Consider the following 25301-nt stretch of genomic DNA (forward strand, 5'->3'; position numbering starts at 1 on the left):
GCAAGGCCAGGGAGAGCTGCAAGCAAGGGTTGTCTGGCTGGTCCTGTCACTCAGCGAAGAGAGATCCACGTTAACTGGGCATTTTCCCTGTCATCATCCCCAAGCGTTCAAAAATTTCAGCCAGGTCCCCAAAACTCAGGTTTTTGTTTAAAAAAAAAAATTGAGTTATTGAAACAGAAGACTAGAGGGTTGTTTTTATTCCAGAGGGTTTCTGTGTTTTGAGATTCTCTACCAAAAAACACAGGTTCAGAGTCATCCCACCTGTTGGAGATCGCTAGAGAGAGACCTTCAGAGACCAGAGCTACTGCATACATGCAGTCCTTGAGCTCTTCCCACTATAAAGGGACACTATAAAGGAAAACTATGACCCTACCTAGGATGGGAGAGTGGGAAGGAGGATCAGTTCCAGCACATTACACTGATTAGAGGCTGAAGGTTTTGGAAGAGCACCAATCATCTCAAGATTAATCACAACCCTGCAAGAACTGTCAATGCCAGATTTTCTTTTTCTTCCCAGTAACATCAAAATGAGAGCAGAGATGGGCAGTACAGCTGGACAGTGTTCCAGTACCAGCAATGCAAACACTGGAAAAACACTCCCACCCACCTCCCCACGCGAACATATACATATATACACAGGTATGGGATGTACACGTGTACGCACACACCAATCCAGAACAAACTATGAGGGGGAGACAAGGCAATCTGGGTGCCTCTCATGCTGTGATGACACACTTTGAGCATCGCAATCTTTGGAAAGAAACTTTCAACAGCTCTGCGCCATGGTGGGAAGCCCCAGCATCGACAGCCAGAGCTGCTCTTGCCTGCCTCTGATCTTCTCCTTCATGTCTACAAGTCAAACCTACAGCCCTTTACACCAGCTGTGAAGGAAACTGCTGATGGACTAACAGGACTTTTTTTTTTTTTTAAGAAAATTTTTCTCTCACAACAATGCATCCTATCTAAAACACCTAGGAGGAAGAGGGAGGAAGGCAGACAAATTTTCTTCTGCATGTCTCCTCCATAATGACATTTTGCGCTCACCACCGCAACACCAAAGACAGGGCTTATCCAAATACATGCATGGGTCCTAGTGGGAGACGAAACATATACCAACAAGAGTGTCTCCTATAGATGCTCACTGCAAGGAGACAACACTAAAACCAGAGACTCCTTAACATGCAGATTACCAATTTATCATCTTGTGAGCATTTCCAAATATGAACTGTAATGGTTTGGGGGTTATTACAGAAACACAAATGAGAGACTGCTATAACTTGGGATTAATGAACCAATAAAGCAGCCATTCATATAAAAAATACCCAATTTGGACTTCTATTCAAATGTAAATAACTGCTTCAGCAGGCAACAAATCATACAAATCCTCCCGTATCACAGGCTTATTGACAAACTAAACGGGACCTATTGCACTAAGGCTGCGACTTCCAACAACCGTGACACACTGCTGTAGCTATGGGGCATATCAGGTTGCAGCCAAGCACAGTAAACAGCCACATGAATTTCAGCAGTGAAGTGCAAGGGTAGGGTTTTTGTTTGTATTTAATCCATATTCTAACTTCCAGACATCCATAGGCAGCTGTTGATACATACGGTTTAAAAGCAGACTTTTCTTAGAGCAGCTGCCATGTACACACTCTGCAACCAAATCCATACAGGGGGGCCTTAGCACCACGAGCCACATGATCTTTCCTTGTGTTTACGTATTTGTAGATACTTTTATGCAAGTACATTCAGTTCTCCATCCCTCCCTGCTCTTGTGCTGCACAAGGACTTTTATTCATCCATTCTGCACTTACACAAAAACATGCCTATCCATGTTTTATTAGAAAGCTTGAAAACAAAAACTGTCTTGCCACGTTGTTCACACTGATGATTTGTTAAGACTGCTCTCCATGAATAACCTGCTCGCTCAAGTCAGCCGAAAGTTTCTCATTGACCTCAATAGGCATTCAGCAAGTCCCTAAATGTTTGCTAATCCCCTTTCATTTATTTTTATTTATCGTTTAGAACAGACACAAGTAGTTTTTCAAACTAAAGGAGCACAAAAATGTGAAAGCACCAAAATATATTTCTTTTTTTTGTTTCTCTCTTACAAAGGACGAAAAAAAGAGATTGATTTAAAGAACTCAACATGCTCTGAAGTTGAAATCCTGATGACAAGACTAAAAGTACCCCAGCATTATGAAAGTGTTGTCAGATGGCAGGTTCATAACATGACTAGTTCAAAAATCAAATCAAACAAACAGAATTACTGACTCAAAACAGAAGCACTACCTTTTGCATTTCTGTTTTTTTTCCCGAATGATCATCCCTTCTCCACAGAATTCAATTTTATATCTATGATCTTAATGTTACGCTCTGCAGAGACGCTATATTAGGCTTCCCTTTGAAAAAATATTCATAAAACCCATGGCGCTATACAAATCACATTAAAGCTGCCTGTACTACCTTTATGACTTTCTCTAGCAATGTTTTTCACATTTAACAGAGAAGCAGCACACTCCTCTGTGTATGCTTGCTAATACACAGCTTTTTCTGGCCCTATTCATTCTCACTATTGAATGCTACACCCCATGCTGCAACATGGTCAACAGCAGTGTGACCTATTGGCCACTTTGTGTATTTTAAAAGCCCTCAAATCTGGAAAGAGCCCCAGTGTCCCTCGCTGGAGTCAGGGAAGATGCTGGAGTGTGCAATTCCATGTTGACTTCACCTGGACAGGTGACTTGCTAGTAACACTGTCAAAACAAAACAAGTACATCCGTGAGGAAACGCTGACGTGAGCACCTGGACACACCAGTTCTCTACTGATTTTTGATTCTTTCGAACTATTCTTCTTCTGACATGTTATAGTTAAAGGTGACAAAAATGAAATACTATGTTGCAGCTGAATTGTTGTTTACTGAAGCAGCAATTAACCACATCATATGACCTTCCCCACCCACGATAAAAATAGAACTGGACAAGCTTGCCAGCTATCCAGCATTTAATAGTACTTGGTTTGTTACAGAAAATAAGCTTCATTTTTCTTAAGCCATGCTCAATTAATCTGGCTCCAATACAGAACTCTCTAGCATTTAGCTCTAGATCCTGGTCACCTCAAGCTGTGGCTCTGCATGGTGTTTTTCACAAGAATCGCTCTGCGCTTACAGATGCGTATCAGAAATACATTTAAAGCCTAAAGTGATGTGGGAACTTTTTCTCTCCCTCCAAAGAGCTCTGCCTCTGCCTGTTTTCTTCCAATAAAACTCTGATAGAATTCAGCAGGAATTTTAGCTGAAAAGTACAAAACCTCCTTTTTATTTTTTTCTTTGGAGCAAATCCCTAGAATTTAAAACTGAAGACTGGAAATTATGAATAAAAGCAGAAGACATACAGGTAAAAAAGAACTAAGGCACGCACATGAATAAATTTATTTTTATGCTTCATTTTGCAACGAGTTTTATTTTGGGGAGGGGAGAGGACTCTGGGTTTCAATTTATCAGAAAGCTTGATCAATAGTTCTCCGCTACAACAAGCACGCCATCTAATTTCCATCCTAAAATTAACACCCCCTATCCTGAAAGCAGTTCTTATTTTGCACCTGGTCTGCTTATTCAAAGACTGTACAAGAACCTGGCTCTCGGCTGAAAAATCCCTTCAAATTTTCAGTTTAAATATACTTGAGGCTAATTTATACATGCTTGCTCCTATGACAACCTTGTCCTTGACTTTAAACGGCTCTTTCTCCTTCCAGCCTTTATGTGTCACCAGATTAGCAAGCCAGACTCTTTCAGGGTATGTTTATACAGGCTTTCATAGGCAAATATGCACATGCTCTCCCTATGCAGCTAGCTGGCTGGGTGAGAGCCAGACACAAACTGGATGCTGTATAGACCGGGATAGGACTTTAGTGAGCCTGAACTGATGGGCTTTGATGAGGGCAGCAGCTTGGTCTCACGCCTCTTGGTTCACATTGAGCCCACCTCTATCTGGCTCACAGCATGGGAGGAATAAGTGTGTGTGCACCTCCAAAACACCCCACACACGTAGCCTCTGTCGCTCCTCTAAGAGCCTCTCCACTCCTCTGTGCACTCCTCCACTTGCTGATCTGACTTCATGTCTTCTGAGCAGGGCTTGTCACCAGGCTACCCAAGCACCTTGTCTGTGCTGTCTGCTGATGTGCCAGGATGTATTCAGAACGACAAGAGGGACAGCTTTTGTCACCACCCCCGCCAGGCTCCATGGGGATGACCCACAACCTCTAGGAAAGAATAGCTACAACCCCGTAGTACCAGGTCAGCTACAGGGATGGCCTCACAGCTCACCAGGGAGCACAGCTTTCCAACAAAAACACCAATACTCTGCACCTGGGCGTAGTTTTGCCACCAAATGAGCTTTGCTTTGATTTTCCATGCAAGGGTTGAACAACAAAGCAAGCACAAGAAGCAGGAAGAGACCTATATCATATAGGAAAAAAAAACTTGTCAACTCTAGCAAAACTGCATTTTATCAAATTAATCTGATTTTGTGTTTGAAAGTCAGATCTACACAATTTGCTTCTTATTGTAATTAACAGAAGGCATTGATAATGGCATAATAAACAACCTTAACAATGAGAATGTGTCAATTTTGCATTTGAATTGTGGATTATGGCAACTAATCCCATGAAACAATTAAATCAGTGGCATGATTATTCTGGCAACCATTACAAAGGACACCACAATTTATGTTCAGTGTGGAAGCTGGATTTGAAATTACATTAATGCACAAATTTATATAAAGCATGGCATCCTTTCAGTCACCTGTGTATTTTCAGGTAGGTCCCTCAGCAGCCTCAAAGGTCATGAGGCAAAAAAAACCCCAATCACAACACTCCAAGCTACCACTCAGACATCTGTAAGTCAGTATTTCCTGATCTATTACTGACTACCTTTAATAGCTGTTCATCAGCTACAGAGCTGCTTGGACAACAGTGCCAAACAGGCATCTTTATGGGATCATTCATGTTTATTACATCTGTGCTTTGTATCTACTAACAAAAGGCCACTTAGTTTTGGCAAACAAAACCTAGAAACACCGGTTGTCCTTCAATCACTCCAGCTTTCAAAATAAATACTATCTACAACTCAAACACTGCAAAGGGATTGAAAACAACTGTCACTGACAGATAAAAAGAGGGAAAGACAGATTACTTATCAAATGTACTCACATTTGCTTTCTATCTGTAAATATTAGCTCCCATACATATATAATATTCAAAACCAATATGGAAATACAAATAAAACTAGATACGATGGAGAACAATAGTTCATCAAAACAGGACATCCCACATTTTATGTTACAGCTCTAAAGATCTAACTTACCTAATTCTTTTTAAGGGTTTTTACTGATCAAGCCTTCTGTGCAACAGACAATTCTATCTCATCTTTTATATGTTAGTATCATTTACATCATGTTGAGAGTTAGGAATAGGTGAGTACCAGTTTGAACTCTCTTAATATCTAAGCAGAAATCCTTTGATGCCGACCTTATCTTGAAGGTACGGGGAACACAGTTTCCAATCCCCAAGTTTGGAACTGACTGGGGACTACACAGCACGAATCAAAGAAGATGTTGGGTATAAGTGAGGCTGCTGTAACCAAGAGAATTCAGCAGCAAAAAATGTTTTCTGCGTACCTTTACCCTACCGCAACAAGTGGCTTTCCCCCATCCCCTCACCCAGAAAGACAGGCGCTCTGAACCGCCTTCCCTCGACAGTGATGAATCGCTCCATTCATCAGTTCACACAGTGTTCAAAAGTCAATGCACTCTTTGAAAAATGTCGCTGCCCCTCCGCCGACACACTACGTTTCTAAGGACTCGGCGTTCACCACAGCTGCGTCCACTGGGAAGCGTATAAATACAAGACATGCACTATATTGTAAATTCACATGAGCTGTTAGGTACAAACTTTAAGGAAATCTAAATACTAACCTCGGTCACATTCAGAATGGTAAAGCTACGAGGGCATTTTCACAGACAATGGTCTAGGAGTTACGTTAGTTCCCAGGGATTTCGCAAAGCGTTTTTCTCTTGTTACCTTGGTAACTGCTACCTTGGCACCCTTGTTGATAAGCTGCACCACATTCTCCACTTGGCCTTTGTAGGCGGCTACAAGCAGGCGTTCTGAAAGCACGGCGACCACATCCTGCTGGCTCATGAATTAGGAGAGAAAGGTTTTCGGGTTTCTTCGGTCTGAAAACAAAGGCTTGGGATCGGTTCAAGCAGCATGCAGGCAGGCGAGGAAAGACCCCAGCTCCCTGGATGGTGACGTTATTGCTATGCCATCCTCTGGACCTGTGGATCAGAAAACAACACTGCTGTCAGCAAGGTTTCAGAGACGGAAGCACTGCAGCAGCTCCTCCCGAAGTATTCGTCTTCGCATCGCTTTGGGAGGGGGTCACAAAAAACCCTTGGAGCCTCCTGAAGCCATTGCAATTCTGTTGCAGTGCAGAGGGATGTAGACAGTAGTGCATTTTCAATGTGCCCTCGTTCCCCTAGTTTGGGACAAAAATCCTTAAACTTTCTGAGAGCTTAACTCTTTTTTTGGCCTAACCTGTATTTGTGTGCCCCCCTTTCACTGTCTCTTTCACCCAGGGTTTCCCAGACTTTAATTAGCCAAGGATGAGTTAACTACCTCCACTGCTAATAGTAAATCAACCTGCGTGGCCAAGGAAGCAAGAATAGGTCACAGTCACTGGCTGCTGATATAAATCCACAAACCTCTGGCCTGGAAGGGCTGAGTGCAGTCAGCAATTAAAGGCAGCTGACTGTTTCCTCAAAGTATAAAAAGCTTCACAGCCTCCCCCGAACCATCCCAAGGACACCTTTGGGAGGAATCACAACCTGCCACTGGGAAACACTCATTGTTGCTGTCAGCAAGAAACAATGTTCCCCCCGCAGTGCTGACATCACGCCCCACTGACCCCAGAAACAATTCAGATTTAGCACTCATCATGCAAACTTGTGAGCATGTTCTTCCCAGGCTCCATTGACCCATTCAATGAGCCATCGGAGCTGAAAAGAGATTTCTGACATAATTCCAGAAAATGTATCCGCAGATCACTTTGAGCTGGAGGATCCAGAACCTGCCCAGTTTGGGAGGATGTCAGCTTTACCTGTGCTTTTCACACTTTGGTATTGAACTGTTTCAGTACAGGTAAAACACCTTCAAGATAGCCAGTGTGTATAGAGATGATTTATCTTTCTCTCTCTCTCGAAATATCACTGCACTGCTTCTTATCAGCTACCAGTATTATAGGATTTGCATAGTCTAAGGGTAATTGGTACAGGAACTAGATGATCTTGGAGACTGATAGTGGAACACAATGTCTTTCACCCTTACGTTATCCCTTTGAATCCACCCATCTCAAAACAGCAATAACTAAAAGCTATTTCTGCTTAATGGCTTTGCTGCCCCCATAAATTGATTTGTTTGCCTTGCTTTAGCTGATAGTACAAAACCCTCCCCATTACAATCCCACGACTCAGAGTACTGACATTTTTGCTAACAGTTTCAGCAGGGAGATCATCGCCAGAAAATCAGAAAAGATTTAATTTCCATCGTCATACCAGGAAAACACTCCCAACAACAAGGAGAAAATGAACGGGTGGTTGTGGAACATGAATTCCCTATCTTCTAAATACTGGGGGCGAGACCTTTTAATGACCATCACTCCAATGTTATAAGATCATGCCCACCAGTACACCTCTGCAGAAAAAGGTGATGTAGCCGTATTTAATTGAATGGTTAATAGGGTATCGTGATCCTCTGTGCCACCAAAGTGGTATCCAGTCCTTGGACCCTGCAGGATCACTGATCTACACTAAACAGTTTTGATCACAAGCTCAGGTATATTAAAACCATCTTGGTTATTTTGTAGCAGTACAAGATACTTGCAGAATTTAATTTGCACTCCTATGGTAATTTGTATTAATGAATCTCTTAAAACACTTTATGAGCATTAATTCTTATAACACCTTTTGAGGTGAATATTATGCTCAAGAATATTACACACATTTTAGAGAACGGCCATTTAAAGCACAGGAAAGTTCCTGGTTTCTCCAAGGTTAACAGAAAAGTTATGTCAAAGCCAGGAAATAACTCCAGATAATTGACTTCTGATTTCTAAGTATAAGCATTAGGCAATACTATCTCCAGGTAAAAGATTCAGGTTAGCTTTTCTTTACCACCCTCTTCCTTTCTAGGTGTGAATATGTTTGGAGTAACATGGAAATAGCTGCACATTTATTCAGAGAAACAAGACAAAAAACATTCTGGGTCTAAGCACAAGAATGGACATCAGAGAAGTGGTGCTGCACCCTGTGCCGCTAGACCGGTCTCACCCACACCCTCAACATGACAGACACAGTTTGGACACCCCAGCAACATGGAAAAGATGGAAGTAAGAAGAAAAAATCCCTCATTTCCTTCACCAGCACGTACACATCATACCCTGCCCCTCCAGCACAGTGGTGTGCCCAGTATAGTACAAACCACATAACAAAGTCAAGAAATACAGATGGCCTACACTTAATAATTTGATCTGTGAAAAGCAACCCAAGGTTTGATCTCACCTCCCTAAGTATTTGCTTTCCAGCAACTCAAGTTACTGAAGCAAGCTGAACCCCCCGAGCCTGGTCCCCTGCTCCCAATGCCTCCCTGGCCCTCCCATCATGTCCCAAAGCCACACCTCTGTAACCCAGGAGCACTTCCCACTCCTTCCCTCCATGACTGGCACACAGTGCAGGGCAAGCTTTACAACAGGGATCTTTCTCTGTGAGCTTTTCAGGCAGTGAGGTGGTTTGTTTCTGTGCCAGCCCTTGCCTGTGCAGCAGTGGTTTCCAGGTGAACTGTACCATCACTTGTTCATCCCCATCCTTACAATCAACCTGGCTGCCCATACACTGACAACCAGCTCTGTGCATCTTAAAACATCTGTGGTCAGACCCTGTTTGGTTTTCTTACCCCTTAAATTCAAAAAAAAGCAGTAGCATCATTGACACTGACAGATTTTCATATTCACCGCAAAAAGCCCAATGCAAGCACTCTCCTGACACCCTGACATTTCTGAGCAAATTTGCAGAAAGAGTAGATGCTTGTTATGTCTTAGCCACACACACTAATACCTCAAATGACCTGGAACAGCGGTAAGTTTAGTGCTGCCAGGGAAAAGTCCAGTTAACAGGTACATACCTATGTAAGGTAAATGCTGGAAATCGTACTCACTTCCCAGTTTGCTTTTTCTCCCTCCCTCTTGCTGCCGTCCCATTACTGCAGTATGTTTTCCCCAGAGATCATGAGCCTCCTCAGCCTGCCATCCCCTGCCACGCTGGAGTGATGGACTGCGATGGCACTGCTGTTATGCAGTTTGCTTTCTTGCCTCTTCCACCGACTGGATCACATATAAAAGCATATTACGGAGTCGATTCAGCTATTAGTCTTTTACAGATCTCTCCCACATTGTCCAAGTCTCTGGCAGCCATCAGTCCCCATTCCAAGAAGGCAGTCATGTTACAAGCTTGGTTCCTGCTTCGGGCTGTTTCGCAGATGGGCGCTCACACAACAGGTCACATTCCCCACGCAGGCTGCTTTACATCTCCTCAGTTGGGATTATTTGCAACTCAGAAAAGCACGTCCAGTTAGGATAGGAAGCCCAGACCAACTTTCCTTTTCTCCTGAGCTGGTAGGAAAAGGCAACGGGTAACCAGTGGCAGCGGGAGGGGGAACAATCTTCTCATTCCCCTCCCGACAGACCCTGACCTTTCCCCAGCGCAGTGGCTGCACAGAAGCCCCACCTCGGCTCAACAGGCAGCAGAATCGCTCCCCGCCAGCTTTAACTCTCTACATGCCTGAAACACACAGAGCATCTTTCCTTGAACACATCCGCACTCCCAGCAGGAGGAAGGTACCAGACACCCAAAGACTACGATTAAAAGCTCGACTGCCCCTTTCACACCCAGATGGTGCAGAATGAACCCAACAACACAATTACAGGCGCCACATCGCATCCCTGCTGCCAGTGACTGCTGCCCGGAATTAAATCCCTCATTATCACCCCCAAATCCGGGAGCTCAGGGGAAGCACAGGGCACGGGAATATTCAAACCTTCTGCCTTTGAAATAACAAAAAAAAGGATTTTGCTTTAGCATATTTTTAAATAGGGAACAGCCCTCACTGTGTTTCTTTGTTCAAGATCAGATTTACTTACCTGGGGTTGGTTGGGAAAGCAACACCTAATTCCCAAGCCTCTCCTCTCCAGGAAAGCCAGCCACGTGTGATGATGCCCACAGGTTCAGTTGCTCCAGCGTGGCGCAATCCCTCCCGAGGATAACCCATTCACCCCCGAGGATAACCTGCTCACCCCATCGGCAGAGTGTGGAAGAGGACAGGTTGACTGTGGATTAGTATTCCCAAGCGGCAGCAGCAAGGCACCGTCCCCAGGCACTGAGGTCCAGCCGCATCCCCACGGATGAAGCCCGTGGCTCGATGAGTCACGCAGCCCTACGGGTCCTATAGGAGACGTTTGGCAGGGTGTGGGTGGGCAGCTGGCTGCTCAGGAGCAGGGTCGTAAAGCTCTGCAGCTCCGACCTCTCTCCCATGCAGCTGGCAGAGCAGGCAAAAAACACTCTACGCACCTTCCCCTCCGCAGCTCCCTCCCCTCCAAACTGCTGCCAGGCTGCTTCAATGACCGTATTGCCTACACATCAGTAACAAAAAAGTACACGAAGGATGGTTTTTGAAAGCCAAAGGAAAAGTCCAGCACACATCAAACATCACAGATACTGAAAAACAAGGCAATAGCCTCTCCTGACTTCACAGAAAGGGTTAGAAAAGCCAGCTTCCTCTCTGACGGAAGAGAAAAAAGCTGAAAACTATGAAAGATTTAAGAGACACGAGCTAATCAACTTCATGAAGTCCCCTATGCTAAACGGAAAAGATGCAATGCCAGAGCACAGGTCATTCTCAGTACAATCACCAAGTTAAATTAGTATCTGAACAAAAGAATGCTTACACAGCTAACAGTAAGCTTCCATGTGTACCAAGGTACAAGATGAAAGGAAAAAAAAAGGAAAAAGGAAAAAGGAAAAGGAAAAGGAAAAGAAAAAGAAAAAGAAAAAGAAAAAGAAAAAGAAAAAGAAAAAGAAAAAGAAAAAGAAAAAGAAAAAGAAAAAGAAAAAGAAAAAGAAAAAGAAAAAGAAAAAGAAAAAGAAAAAGAAAAAGAAAAAGAAAAAGAAAAAGAAAAAGAAAAAGAAAAAATAGAGAAAGAGAAAGAGAAAGAGAAAGAGAAAGAGAAAGAGAAAGAGAAAGAGAAAGAGAAAGAGAAAGAGAAAGAGAAAGAGAAAGAGAAAGGCACCCCACTTTTCTGCAAGGGACCCCAAATTCTCTTTTCTAGTTTATCACTAGAAATTATGCTGAATAGTCCAAGAAAAACTTTCAGCACCTGGTAGCTTCATTTTATGCAACATATTATTGCTGGAGGGTAGGAAGGGCCTGCAGAGGGATCTGGACAGGTTAGATAGATGGGCCGAGACCAACGGCATGAGGTTCAACAAGAACAAGTGCCGGGTCTTACACTTCGGCCACAACAACCCCATGCAGCGCTACAGGCTGGGGGAAGAGTGGTTAGAAAGCGGCCCGGCAGAAAGAGACCCGGGGGTGCTGATCAACAGCCGGCTAAACATGAGCCAGCAGTGTGCCCAGGTGGCCAAGAAGGCCAATGGCATCCTGGCCTCTATTAGGAATAGTGTAGCCAGCCGGTCTAGGGAAGTGATCGTCCCTCTCTACTCGGCACTGGTGAGGCCACACCTTGAATACTGTGTCCAGTTCTGGGCCCCACACTTCAAGAAAGATGTTGAGGTGTTGGAGCGAGTCCAGAGGAGGGCGACCAAGCTGGTGAAGGGTCTGGAGGGTATGACCTATGAGGAACAGCTGAGGGAGCTGGGGTTGTTTAGCCTGGAGAAGAGGAGGCTCTGAGGTAACCTTATTGCAGTCTACAACTACCTGAAGGGAGGCTGTAGTGGAGTGGGAGTTGGCCTCTTCTCCCGGGCAACTAGCGATAGGACAAGAGGGCACAGCCTCAAGCTTCACCAGGGGAGGTTCAGGTTGGACATTAGGAAGAATTTCTTTTCAGAAAGGGTTATTAGACATTGGAATGGGCTGCCCAGGGAGGTGGTGGAGTTACCATCTCTGGATGTGTTTAAGAAAAGACTGGACATGGCACTTAGTGCCATGGTCTAGTTGACATGGTGGTGTCAGGGCAACGGTTGGACTCAATGATCCCAGAGGTCTCTTCCAACCTGATTGATTCTGTGATTCTGTGACATAAATAATGGAATAAAATTATTCTAAATTATCTTAGAATAGCCCAGTGTTAAGATATGGAGTCAGATCATTTTGTTATGGGAGAGTACATAATAGCTACTGTTTTATAATAATAAAAAAGTCTTTCTAAGAAAACTTCCTATCTCTAAATACTGCCCATCTCTTCTTTGCTCAGCTCTCACAGCAAAATGGGTTTCTTTGCTTATTAGTACATAACAGTATATTACAATCTATAAAATGATCTTTTTCTTGTCCAGCCTCTACTCTGCCCTGGTGAGGCCGCATCTGGAGTATTGTGTCCAGTTCTGGGCCCCTCAGTTCAAGAAGGACAGGGAACTGCTAGAGAGAGTCCAGCGCAGAGCCACGAAGATGATTAAGGGGGTGGAACATCTCCCTTATGAGGAGAGGCTGAGGGAGCTGGGTCTCTTTAGCTTGGAGAAGAGGAGACTGAGGGGTGACCTCATTAATGTTTATAAATATGTAAAGGGCAAGTGTCAAGAGGATGGAGCCAGGTTCTTCTCAGTGACATCCCTTGACAGGACAAGGGGCAATGGGTGCAAGCTGGAACACAGGAGGTTCCACATAAATATGAGGAAAAACTTCTTTACGGTGAGGGTGACTCAACACTGGAACAGGCTGCCCAGAGAGGTTGTGGAGTCTCCTTCTCTGGAGATGTTCAAGGCCTGCCTGGACGCGTTCCTGTGTGATATGATGTAGGTAATCCTGCTCCGGCAGGGGGATTGGACTAGATGATCTTTCGAGGTCCCTTCCAATCCCTAACATTCTGTGATTCTGTGATTCTGTGTGATTCATACTTTCCTTTACAACAACATCAAAACTATATTTGGAGTTAGATTTTATACCGATCAACATTTTGAACTGGACACCTACACAATAGTATGGTAGCTTATATGTTGGTCTCTGCTTTTTTCCCCTCTTATTTTCATTGCATATTTTATCATACCAAGAAAAATTACTCAGTTTTCATATGGACAGTTGTGTGATTCATCACCCTCAGTATCAGCACGAGCTGGGACATCTGAGAACGTTTTCTGGGCTTTCCCCCCTCCCCGCCACTAGTTGCTATTAATTACTTCAACAATGACTACTTAGCAGCCTCCCAGGGAGCATCTGCATGACAGCTGCTCATCACACGTCCCACCACAACCAGGTCAGACTGATTGATGTCACTGCTTCACTGCAGCTGGTGGCTGCCTGCAGCCAGACCAACAGCCAACCCCACACGTGACAAACATGGGGAGACAGTGACCGCAGCTTCCCCAACTGCTTCATAGAGCGTGGCTCTGTCGCCCGACCTCCACTGTGGGCTTCACTGAATGTAAATCCTCAGCTGCCCAGCAGCTCTCGGGCGATGCCTTGTTACCACCAAAACCAACCTCCAAAGTCGCACCTGCCAAGCAGAACACTTTTGGAGAGAGGCACGGACACATGGAGACCAACGATGAAGATCAGAGGCAGTTTCAAGGCATTGGATGGACATCACTAATCTCCTTCCATGAAGACAACTTCTTTCCCTGTTTCTCTTCCCCTTCTACTTACCTCTTTGCCATATAGCCCTGACCCCCCCCATTACCCAATATGTAGGCTATATACTTACCACCTTCCATATAACATGATTTGGCTTTTTTTTATTTGGCTTATCTCATTGAAGTTTCACACGTTCATTACTCTCCCTGCCCTCTCTTTCAACACCTGCGTGCACGCACATGTCAAAGCCATTCAGTAAAAATGAGCTCAACCCTCAGCAAGCCCTCATCAGTTGAGCATTATTTACATGACAAAACAACATCTATTGTTCGATAGGGGACAGTGCCTGTGTGCAAACACACATGCATGAGATGTCTCACTCCCATTTGCATAAAACCAGTTAGGAGGTCTTTCCAGCTCACTGCTGTTTAACAGAAGTGCTGGAGCCCAACCTTGGGAACAAAGCAGGCATACGGCTGCGCTCGTGGGAGAGTGGGGTTTGACGCACAGTGGGGCTTCCGGATGGGAGAACTGTCCCTCACCATCATCTTCTGTGTTGGACCCACCTGCCAATCAATTAAAAGGCCACACAGATCCCATCCAAGCTGACTGCAGAACCTCACTGGGAGCACAAGGTGCCAAAATCCTTTCCGTAACAAACTCTCTTTCCTCCTTTCTTACCCCCAAGGGTATGTCCTTTGCTGCCAGGAAAGGCCTTTCGACCTCCCTGCTCCACCTTCATATCAGAAAGACAGTTTTAGAGACACTGCTTTTCAAAGTACCTATAGCAGGGGCAGTATCTGCCATTCAGTTTGGGGACCCTGCTGCCCTCATGTTGGTGCAGTAGTGCAAAGGTCTTCTTGTGTTTGCTTTGAACCCTCCTCCCTGCCAGCACAAGCAACCCACACTCTCCCAGCCAGCACATAATGGCAACTCGGGTAAATACGGCAAACGACACACTGGAAAATTTCAAGAAAAAATTAATTCCTACGCATATAGATTTTTTTTTCAAGGTCAGAAAACACCACTACCATATTCTAATGCCAGCCTGCACCAAGCCACAAACTTCTATTTGAGCTAGGTCCTATCTTTTGTAAACACGAGTAAAGATGTGCAGCCAGGCAGCAATTAGAGAATGCTCTGACTGACAGAGCAGGGAAGAAGAAAACACACATTTACCAGCTTCAAAATATTTTCCAGCTGACAGAAGAGCATTGGAGATGTGCTCCCTCTTCAAGAAAAACGCGCCTCAGGAGCTGCCAGCAGCGATGACACAGTCCCTCCTGTACTGTCACGGCTGACATCTTAGGAGAGCACTGGGCGATGCGGTGAGGTAGCTGGACCAGTGCCCCCCAGTTCAGCACTGAATCACAGGAACACTGTGAGTACCCAAGATGTTATGGTATTAGCACAATATTCCTCAATATCGCTAGGCATCTGGCATGAGTGCAAGAGTCTGGCAGGCAGTGTGTCAATTAAAAGCTTAATAAGGCTCAAGCTGAAAGTCAGTGGATGAAATCCTAGGAATGGAGTGGCCATTCAGACAAACATGGGTGGAAATGCTGAGTATGTCCACTGTAACCCGTGGAGCAGTGCATACCCCGGTTATGGTGCACACTGTTATGGTTGAAAGAAGATAACTTTTCCAGTTGTGTCCCATCACGGGGTACTGCAACAGCAAGAGGAAGGACAAATATCCAGGGATCTGGCACACCCTGGAAAATGGGCAAGCAAGAGAAACCGAGCACGGGGGATGCAAACGTGGAGGTCACATTCCGCTGTATGAGGGACGGTATCACCGTGCCAGTCAGCACAGCTGGGATGGTAATTCTCACTTCCTAAACCCCTGCGCTGATCCCCCAGTGCCACTGTCAAGAAGCTGGCTGTAACCATTATCAATGGGCTAAAACTAGCTGCACCTGATTCACACAGGGAACTGCTTTAGGGAAGGTCCCAAACCTGCTGACCCTACTAGAGGGCTCCCTCTGGCCTCAGCAGACTTTGGAAGAGTGCTGAAAATGGTCTCCAAATACTGAGAAGCAATTTAAAAGTATCTCTGAGGAGATTCTAGTAAGGAGAGAGCCCAGCCTTTAGTGACTACAAAGCCTGCTGAAAAAGCGTGGGTTTTGGGACTTTATCCTACCCTGTCCTATCCGCGAGTTTGGGTCAAAGGTAGCAAAGACTGTCTGATGTTGTGCACGAAGCTTTCATGCTGCACACTTCTCGTGGTGCTCAGTGTTTTGGGTTACACAGCTGCAGGTGAAGGGGACGAAGTTTTTCTCTTCAGACCACAGTCTCAATTCTGCGCCACGTTAGATCAGCTACCAAAGCTGATGTTTCATGGCTGCGCAGGATCCCACGCGATACCCACAGAAGGTCTCTACTGCAATTCTAGTGCAAAAATGTTCATAAATGACAAAAAAAATGCATTTGTCAGCAGTCTCAGCAAATAGACTGGACTTCCACATCATTTCTCACATGTGGAGGTAAAAATCGTACAGAAATGAGGGCAATAAAGACAGATTTCAATACTGTCAGTGTAGTACACCAGACAATTTACTACACTTGCTTCTTTTCGCCACAAAATAAGCCATTTTATCAAAATGATCCCTAATCTTTTTCTAATATATTAACGAATATAATGAAGCATGGAAGATCACTGCCTATGGATGGGGATCCCTGTCCCCCTCCCTTCTTTTATTTCCTTCATTGCTTTCTATTCTAGATAAAACACACTGAAGTTTTTTGCCCTTTCCCTCTAAATCACTTTTTCCACCTCTCTGCTTGTTCATCCTCTGCTGTACTTCTTCTGAGGCTTAGTACTCAAAACCACACAGAGTATTTGCAGAGGACTCTTGATGTGAGCAGCCCTCAAGCTTCGCCAGAGAAGGTTCAGGTTGGACATTAGGAAGAATTTCTTTTCAGAAAGGGTTATTAGACATTGGAATGGGCTGCCCAGGGAGGTGGTGGAGTCACCATCTCTGGAGGGGTTTAAGAAAAGACTGGACATGGCACTTAGTGCCATGATCTAGTTGACAGGGTGGTGTCAGGGCAACGGTTGGACTCGATGATCCCAGAGGTCTCTTCCAACCTGGTTGATTCTGTGATTCTGTGAAGAAGATATCTGCTGAAAAACCGACAGAAAATGCCTGCTGGCCTATGAGCCTGGGAACTGCCAGCCAGCCTGGCAACCAGCAGCATCCTTGAGAATAGCAGCCAGCATCTTTGAAGTGCATCTGGGTACCTAGAAACCGGAGGCATCCTGAGACACCATCGATAAGCACAAGAACAAGGGACTGTAACAGCAACTTATAATCTGAAAAGGTGAAAAATAGTCTGGAAAAAGGGGAAAACACACTGAGAAAGGAAGGATCAGTAACTGCCATTTCTATTCTAACTGCAAGAACAGAAAAACAGTCTGGAAAATAAAAATTGGTCTGAGAGAACAGAAATCATCATCATCTATTGGCTCTCTAAGGTGAAAACCAGAAATTAACAGCACCTATTGGCTGCTTGAAGGGGTGGTGTCCTACGCCACTTACATCTCTGTGCTATAGAAAGGACTTAATTTTTACCCAAAATGGAGCTTTTCCCTCTGAGAACTTCCTGTGCTGCATGTAATTTTCCTTTTCCTAAATATGTTGAGTTCCCTGCATAAACTTTCTACAAGATCTCCTAGACAAGCTCTTGGACCCTTGCTGGGGATGTCTGACTGACTCCCAACTCCATGACAAGGATCATCTTTGAAGTGAGACTCTGCCTGTTACTTTATTGGTCTCCCCCTGAGCCCACTTCTGGGGTCAGCTCAGTTTGTCCTCCCCTTTCTGGGATGGTTTGGGCCTCTTCTGGGACTGGTTTGATGCACTTGGTGTCAGTAATATGACGAACATACATATATATGCATGTAAGTAATCTACCGTAAGTATATCTGCTGTTACATTATCAACAAGTTTACTAGGGATAAGTTTGTAGTAACCTGTAATATTATATATATACACTTGTAGCTGCTAATAATTTGTAATAGCTTGAGATATATATATGTATTTGCTGTCTTGATCACAGGTATACTTGCTAGTGGTGAATTTTGTGTTATTTTTGGTAACCTCAACAAAGCAGAGAAGTTTAGAGGAGGAAGCCTCCGTGTCCTTGTGTATTATAGAATCCCTGCAAACCCACAGTAGCAATCTCCTTACTCCCGCAGGCTGGGTAACCCTTCAGGTCGTGACAACTCCTCAGTTGATAATTCCCTCTGATCTCCTCCACAGCTCTATTTCTGCATCCCAGAGCCCCAGAGCCAGGCATGCCTTTCCTTGCAACGGCATCAGACAGATCAAATACATTTCTTAGCCCACGCCAAACTCTCAGACCTGTTTCTGCAGCCTAATCAGTCATTCCCCACCTTGTAGGAAGCAGAGATCCATTCTTACAGCCGAGCAAGTGTAGTGCTTGGCACTCCCCTCTGCAGAGTTTAATCCTCTTGATGTTAGACCCAGTGGAGCCAAATCCCCATAGATTTCCTCTCCTGAAGTTCTGGCATCTCCTCCCCACTCCACCCTCCTGCAGAGCTTACGAGTCCTTTCTGTTCCACCACCCCATTAATGAACTAAGGGTTAAATGCTGTTTCTATTTTTCAGAAACAGAGGACACCAAGAAAAACACATTTAAGTGAGTGTGAGGAGCTCAACAGGCCTATTTTAATGCCCCTTTCTGTATATTTACAGAAGCAGGAGGGACAGAAACAGTAATAACTTGCAAAGCCAAAACCCACAAACATTTCAAGCAGCAACAGAGAGACTATCTACTTGGAAACAGTCTTTTATGGTGTTAAAGGAGTGTTACCTCCTATTTTGCAACATGCTGCAGTCTTCTCGGGACTAAAGTAATTACTTTCATTAGCAGCACCCCAGAACTGCTTAATCAATCCAAAATATCTAGGTAAGTCAAATCCTTGCGAAAAACAAGTCTGGGTGAGAAAAATAACTTTTTTAAAAAAATAATTAAATAATGCATTTTGGAAAGGGTTATATGCGTCACAACAGATTTTTTTTTTCCTGCTTTACTGTATGCTGCTATTAACCCTAAGACCTTTTAAGGCTGATGGCATGGCTGATCTTGGTTCCATGCCAGCTTACAAGGGCGATAAGAGACAGCTGTGCAGAGATTATCTCAATGGAAAAATCTCTGGCAAGACCAGAAGTTGCCCTGGTGGGAGCATGTTAATGATGGAGGCTTTAAGGGGAAAAAGACCCTCCTTAGACACTGACAATTAATATTTCTTCCCCAATAACTCACACACAGGACTTGGATCAGAGCTCTCCCTCATGGAAGCTAAGGACAGCGAGACTGAAGTGCTGCAAAGGAGCGATGCCTACTGAGCTTTCACACTACTCCCTCGTCCTCCCAAAATGAACCTGTAGTACAAATAGTTCTTACTACTTTTCCTGTTAAAACAACCACAAGGGATGCTTTCTTATGAGTTACAAAGGTGCATCTTCCATAGGTAAAACATGTATTGACTGGCTTCCACAACTCCTTTTAATCTGCACCTTCCTGAATCACGGCTTCCCATCCACCTCTGTAGCTTGCAAGGCACTAGAGTGTAACTAGGAGGTCTGCTCCCCATACTGTGGCGACCCCCTGAGATGCAAGGCTTCCAGTCTGGGTCCCTGTGCAGGTACTGCTCAGTGTCAGGTACCACCCTCTCCCAAGTTACTATCTGAAGCAAGCTCTCTAACTTACCAAGGGAAAATCTTCCTCTGCCAGGGAAGGAGACTGAGTTACTTTGCATATTCTCAGACATCAATAAATGTATTTGTGCTGTGGGAGAACAGAGAATTTTCTCCCCGTGTAGATGTCATCCCGCCTATCACTATGTACAGTGTCCCCAATTTTAATGTTTGCGTTAGCAGGCAGTAAAATGAGCACTGAGTATCTTCAGGGTTTGGCCCCTTCATGTACAATATAAGATAGGACAATATATGATAGAGGAAACAGCCTCAAGTTATGCCAGGGGAGGTTTAGATTGGATATCAAGAAAAATTTCTTCACCAAAAGGGTTGTCAAGCATTGGAACAGGCCGCCCAGGGAAGTGGTGGAGTCACCAGCCCCAGAGGTATTTAAAAGACAGGTAGATGTGGTGCTTAGGGATATGGTTTAGTGGTGGACTTGGTAGTGTTAGGTTAATGGTTGGACTCGATGATCTCAAAGGTCCTTTCCAACCTAAACGATTCCATGATTCTATGAATATCCATCACGGACAATATATAGAGAACAAATGGCAAGGGATATGCAAGTATTACTTGCTTCATAAATCTATTTGCAATTTGCAAAAAATCAATCACTATGGGCTAAATACATTTTATTCAAAGAGGATCATAAATCAGTTCAGAAGCTTTCTGCAAATGTCTTGATTTCTCATCCAGTTGCTATATCTGAAGGAGCTGCACTGGAGAAGGCTGATGTTATTGCTTCAAATGGTTGGGCACTCTCTTGAATGGGTCCAGAAAACTGCATAATTATCAGTATCTTTTAAAAACACCACAACTACCACACTATGAACCACTTTCTGAATGTCTAGGTTTATCTAGTAGCAGAATTTCAGTATTACACAGATGAAGACTTTCACCACTGAGGGGAAACACATTTTAAAACAACAGCTTAACTGCACAATTAATTCTTCATGTAAAATGCTGATGCCAGTAAGTACTGTACTATTCCTGTTGCAGTAAATGTAACAGATCTAACATATATGCTCTGCTTCACTGATAATTAGTGTAAGTAGGGCCATTACAAATTTATGAATCAGGTGCCCTGACTGCATATATGATCTATCAAAGGCAGTTTTAACTATCTTCACCATCTGACCCAACACCGTAACACAAAAGTATCACCAGGGTATATTTCCCAAGTACCCAGCTACATTTTCAGTGTTTTCTGGAGGCCTTCTATTGAGCAGATGTTTAGCACCCTTGCCAGAAGCCCTGTACAACCTTGTGATAATTCCCAAGAAGGCTGGGAACAATTTGTGAGGGACAAACAGCCAGTTCTACCTAACTCACAGAATCACAGACTGGCTGAGGTTGGCAGGAGTCTCTGGAGGTCATCTGGTCCAACCACTCTGCTCAAGCAGGGCCACCTAGAGCCGTTTGCCCATCGCCAAGCCCATGTTTTTTTAATATCTCCAAGGATGGAGACTCCACAACCTCCCTGGGCGACCCGTGCCAGTGCTCAGTCACCCTTGTAGTGAAAAGGTGCTTCCTGATGTTCAGAGGGAACCTCTTGTGTTTCAGTTTGTGCCCATTGCCTGTGGTCTCGTCACTGGGCACCAGTGAAAACAGCCTGGCTCCATCTTCTTTGCACCCTCCCTTCAGGTATTTCTGTACATTAATAAGATGCCCCTAAACCTTCTCTTCTGCAGGCTGAACAGTCCTAGCTCTCTCAGCCTTTCCTCATAGGAAAGGTGTTCCAGTCCCTTCACCATCTTCATGGCCCTTCATTGGCAAATTAATTAATCTATAGTCACTTGAAGCCATTGAAATAAACCATGTGCTTAAAATTGCACACATGCTTATTGGGTTAAGAGGAAATGATTTCTTCATAGGAAAGTCTGTAAAACAGCAGGGTACGCATTACTCACAGGATAGTTTGCACAGCAAACAGACTAATTCGTTACACTTGCACTCTAAATGGTTTCTCTTGGAATGAGATTTTCACCAGTGGGACTCATCCCTAGTGCAAGCAGTTCCTACGGTACACCTCCCTGGAGCACACTCATGCTTTTTCTCAGCAGTACTGGTGTTCTTGCCTACTGTCTCCTTGCTACCTGCTTTGTTGTCTTCTGCTTCTTTTCACACGTGCGGAACTCCGAAACCAATATCCAGACCATGCCCACCACCCACATGGCCAGTCCATGCTCAGCCCTGTGTGCTGCACATTTGGATCACTCTCATACATTCCTTCCCCCACCTCTCTGACACAAGAACATTTTTCCAAATAAATGTAAGAAACAATCAGGTTCACTCCACCTTCAGTGAAATTTGAAACATCTTCACAAAAATATTAAAAGCCAGAAACATCTGGATTCCTCTGTCATCCATCTGAAAACCAGAGCTCTATTTTAATAAATTCTTATTTTAGAGGCTGTATGGCATGGACTACACTTTTAAGACATGAGCTCACATGCAAGTTTTACTATAGAGCTAAGACTTCACAGAATCACAGAAAGGCTGGGGTTGGAAGGGACCTCTGGAGATCATCTAGTCCAACCCCCTGCCAAAGCAGGTTCCCCTAGAGCACGTTGCACAAGGTCGCATCCAGGTGCGTTTTGAACAGACTCCACAACCTCCCTGGGCAGCCTGTTCCAGTGCTCTGTCACCCTCAAAGTAAAGAAGATTTTTTCCTCATATTCAGATGGAACTTCCCGTGTTTCAGTTTGTGCCCGTTGCCCCTTGTCCTGTCACTGGGCACCACTGAGAAGAGTCTGGCCCCCTCCTCTTGACAGTCGCCCTTAAGGTATTTGTAAGTATTGATAAGATCCCCCTCAGTCTTGTCTTCTCCAGGCTAAACAGACCCAGCTCTCTTAGCTGTTCCTCGTAAGAGAGATGCTCCAGTCCTCTGATCATCCTTGGAGCCCTCTGCTGGACTCTCTCCAGTAGTTCTTTGTCTTTCTTAAAATGGGAAGCCCAGAACTGGACACAGTATTCCAGATGTGGCCTCACCAGGGCAGTCTAGAGAGGGAGAATAACTTCCCTTGACCTGCTGGCCACGCTCTTCCTAATGCACCCCAGGATACCATTGGCCTTCCTGGCCACAAGGGCCCATTGCTGGCTCACGGTGAACTTCTTGTCCACCAGGACTCCGAGGTCCTTCTCTGCAGAGCTGCTCTCCAGCAGGTCAACCCCTAACCTGTACTGGTGCATGGGGTACTTGTAATAACAGCTAAAAAATTATCACTTCCATTGTATTACGTAATTTTCCTCCCAAGACAGCCACTGATAACTGAAGTCAAATCTCAGATTCATGAGAGCAAAAGTAAAAAAAAAAAAAAACGTCTGCGAGGAAGCGCTTGGCGCCCCCTCTGCTCTGTGTGCTCTGACCATAGATGGCTGAATGGAAATTTTCAGGAATCTCCAAAACTCAGTGGCTCTCTGGACAGCACAGTGACACCAGATGTAAAGAAAAGGGGTTACTCGGCAGTGCAGACATCTACCACCAACTTACTTAACTCAGCCAGGCTCCCTTTACGGTCAACAAAGGACACAATCCATGTCATCCTGGATGTACATTTCAACTGTCAGATGAATCACACTCTAAAATTATTTACCTCATTAAGCATCATCTTCGATACTGCACTATAAACATCCAAAGTTAGATTAAATGAATCCTATCCACAGTATCTGCGAGAAACACTCAGCTTTCTGCAATTTGCTAGAGGACTTTTATCTGCCTGACTTCACCATGACATCTCCTGTCAATGGTAAATCACCGTGATTTATTTAGAATTAAAACACTCAGATGGGAAAAGAAATGCAAAAAACAACTGGTGCAGAAAGCATCAGCAAATCTCAGTAATGACTTGTCTTCTGCACAGAGTTTAGAAATCACGCCATGCTCTCAGGTTTTATTTTCTAAGCCCTAAGCTGCTTCTGGCGATGAACCCACAAGCCCAGCTCATCCTCCAGCACTGAGACTGCCTTATTTCCCAGAAACAATAGGACAGCTTAGCAGATGGAAAGCCCCCCCTTGTACAGAGGGGACAGTTTCTGACTTTCTCTTGAAAAACCGTATCATCATCACAAACCTTATCCCAGCAGGTGCACAGTGCACTACTGCAACCTGCTGTACACAACCAGGTTGGGAACAAACACATTACACAACATCAAACACGTACCTTATTCAAAATCCTCAGAGTCCCGTAGATACAACTCCCCCTCACATGAAGTAGGCTAACTGGAGAAAGCAAAGGTATTTCTTCTCTCTGTGTATATCACATTTACACATATGCACACGTATGTATGTATATGCAACAGATCTACAGCTCATTTCTATATCCATTAGCAATGTAACAGTTTAAGACTATTACAGAATTACGTCCTTCAGTTATTCTGACTCCAATAAAACACTTCTCCACTTCCTTATCCACTCATGTATGTTTTCTACATGCAGCTGAGAGGATGAAAATACTGTTTTACACATACATACCTACGTATGGACGCATATACATACAAGCATGTAAAAATACAAATCTCATTTCTAAGGAACTATGTGCATTCTTACAAAGTGTTGGGGCCTTCTAACATTGAGAACTCCAAGGCTAAAGATTTTAAGGAACTATATCTCCAGATTTTGGTCTTTCATCTTCCTCTCCATCCAGCACTGCAGTCCTGGTTTGCACACCAGGGAAGTGGTAGGCACTGTATGCACATCCATGTAAGTTGTCAAAAAACAGCCTTCCACAGAAAGCATTACAGGCTCCACCTGCCTGAAAATCCTGTATCTCACAATGCTTTCCTGTACCTGAGCATTTATCTTGCTGAAGCATCCATGTATCTGTGATTCCTTTTTAAGTAAAAAATTGAATAAATAAAACAAGTAATTGCAATCTATGTTTCTAACAACATATTGCTTGGTCTGCCACTGCTTTAATTATGGGACTTTTAGCAAAGATTGGTTTGGGATTTTTTACTTTCAGGTATATCAGAATTGTAGGTGCCTTGACACGTCAAGCAATACTATTTCATTTTAACATATTTGCTGTTAAGACAGCCTCATAAGACATGCAGCTTGCTTTCACTCAACGTTCAGGAAATGGCACTGCTGTACCATGCATAACAAGTTAATAACCTATAATGTATATACCTTAGACAAATATCCCAGCTGGTCAAGCACTCCACAAAAGGAAATTCCCCAGGCTGCTGTGACGGAAACCAATCACTCAATGTCATGCATTTTCTCCCAGCTCGGGCTGGGCAGAGCACAGGTGATGTGTCTCAAGGGATGGGCTCCACAAGCAGACCTCTTTCAGCTACGGAAAGTCAGGAGTGGTATCCAGGTTCAAACACCTGGGCAAGGCCTGGATACTGGAGTCATCTCCCTCCTCCGACCTCCCCAGACACCTCCTCATACTCTGTAGCATCCCACTGCGTATGCAGTCCTTTGGGTCTACAACTTCATCTCCCAAGGGCTAGAGCTACAACCTACAAAATACCTAAGAAGGTGCTTTGCAAAGGGTTTCTGAATACAGTAATTTACTATTCGAAATTAAAAGGCAATTGAAAATCACTGAGAAAACAGAAAGCATCTTGAAGATGTACTCTGTCTCTCTCTGCCTTTGGAAATTGTGGTTGTGCACCTGCGTCCTGCAGAAGGCAGGTCAGGACACTGTCCCCTTCATTCCTGCGTAGCTCCCCTGCTTGAGAGGGTGAACGGGGCCCACAAAACAGGACAT

At 44.4% G+C, this 25301-nt stretch overlaps 1 protein-coding gene across 6 annotated transcripts in view; it reads right to left on the minus strand.

The window, feature by feature from the left end:
* The window catches only part of ANKRD6 (ankyrin repeat domain 6), a 117544-nt gene that overhangs the window by 30407 nt on the left and 61836 nt on the right, over positions 1–25301 (minus strand). For 3 of the 6 annotated variants that reach the window (XM_068397334.1, XM_068397317.1, XM_068397316.1), the window contains exon 1: positions 5977–6166. Coding sequence is in view for 3 of the 6 variants with exons in the window: in XM_068397324.1 (XP_068253425.1) it covers positions 6083–6202 (120 nt within the window). In the remaining 3 variants the exon portion in view is untranslated. Of the gene's footprint in view, positions 1–5976; positions 6340–9271; positions 9325–25301 lie in introns of those variants that run through there. The other 3 variants (XM_068397318.1, XM_068397343.1, XM_068397324.1) reach the window with 2 other exon arrangements.

This window comes from Nyctibius grandis, chromosome 1 (genome assembly GCF_013368605.1).
Source record: "Nyctibius grandis isolate bNycGra1 chromosome 1, bNycGra1.pri, whole genome shotgun sequence".
Classification (NCBI taxonomy): Eukaryota; Metazoa; Chordata; class Aves; order Nyctibiiformes; family Nyctibiidae; genus Nyctibius; species Nyctibius grandis.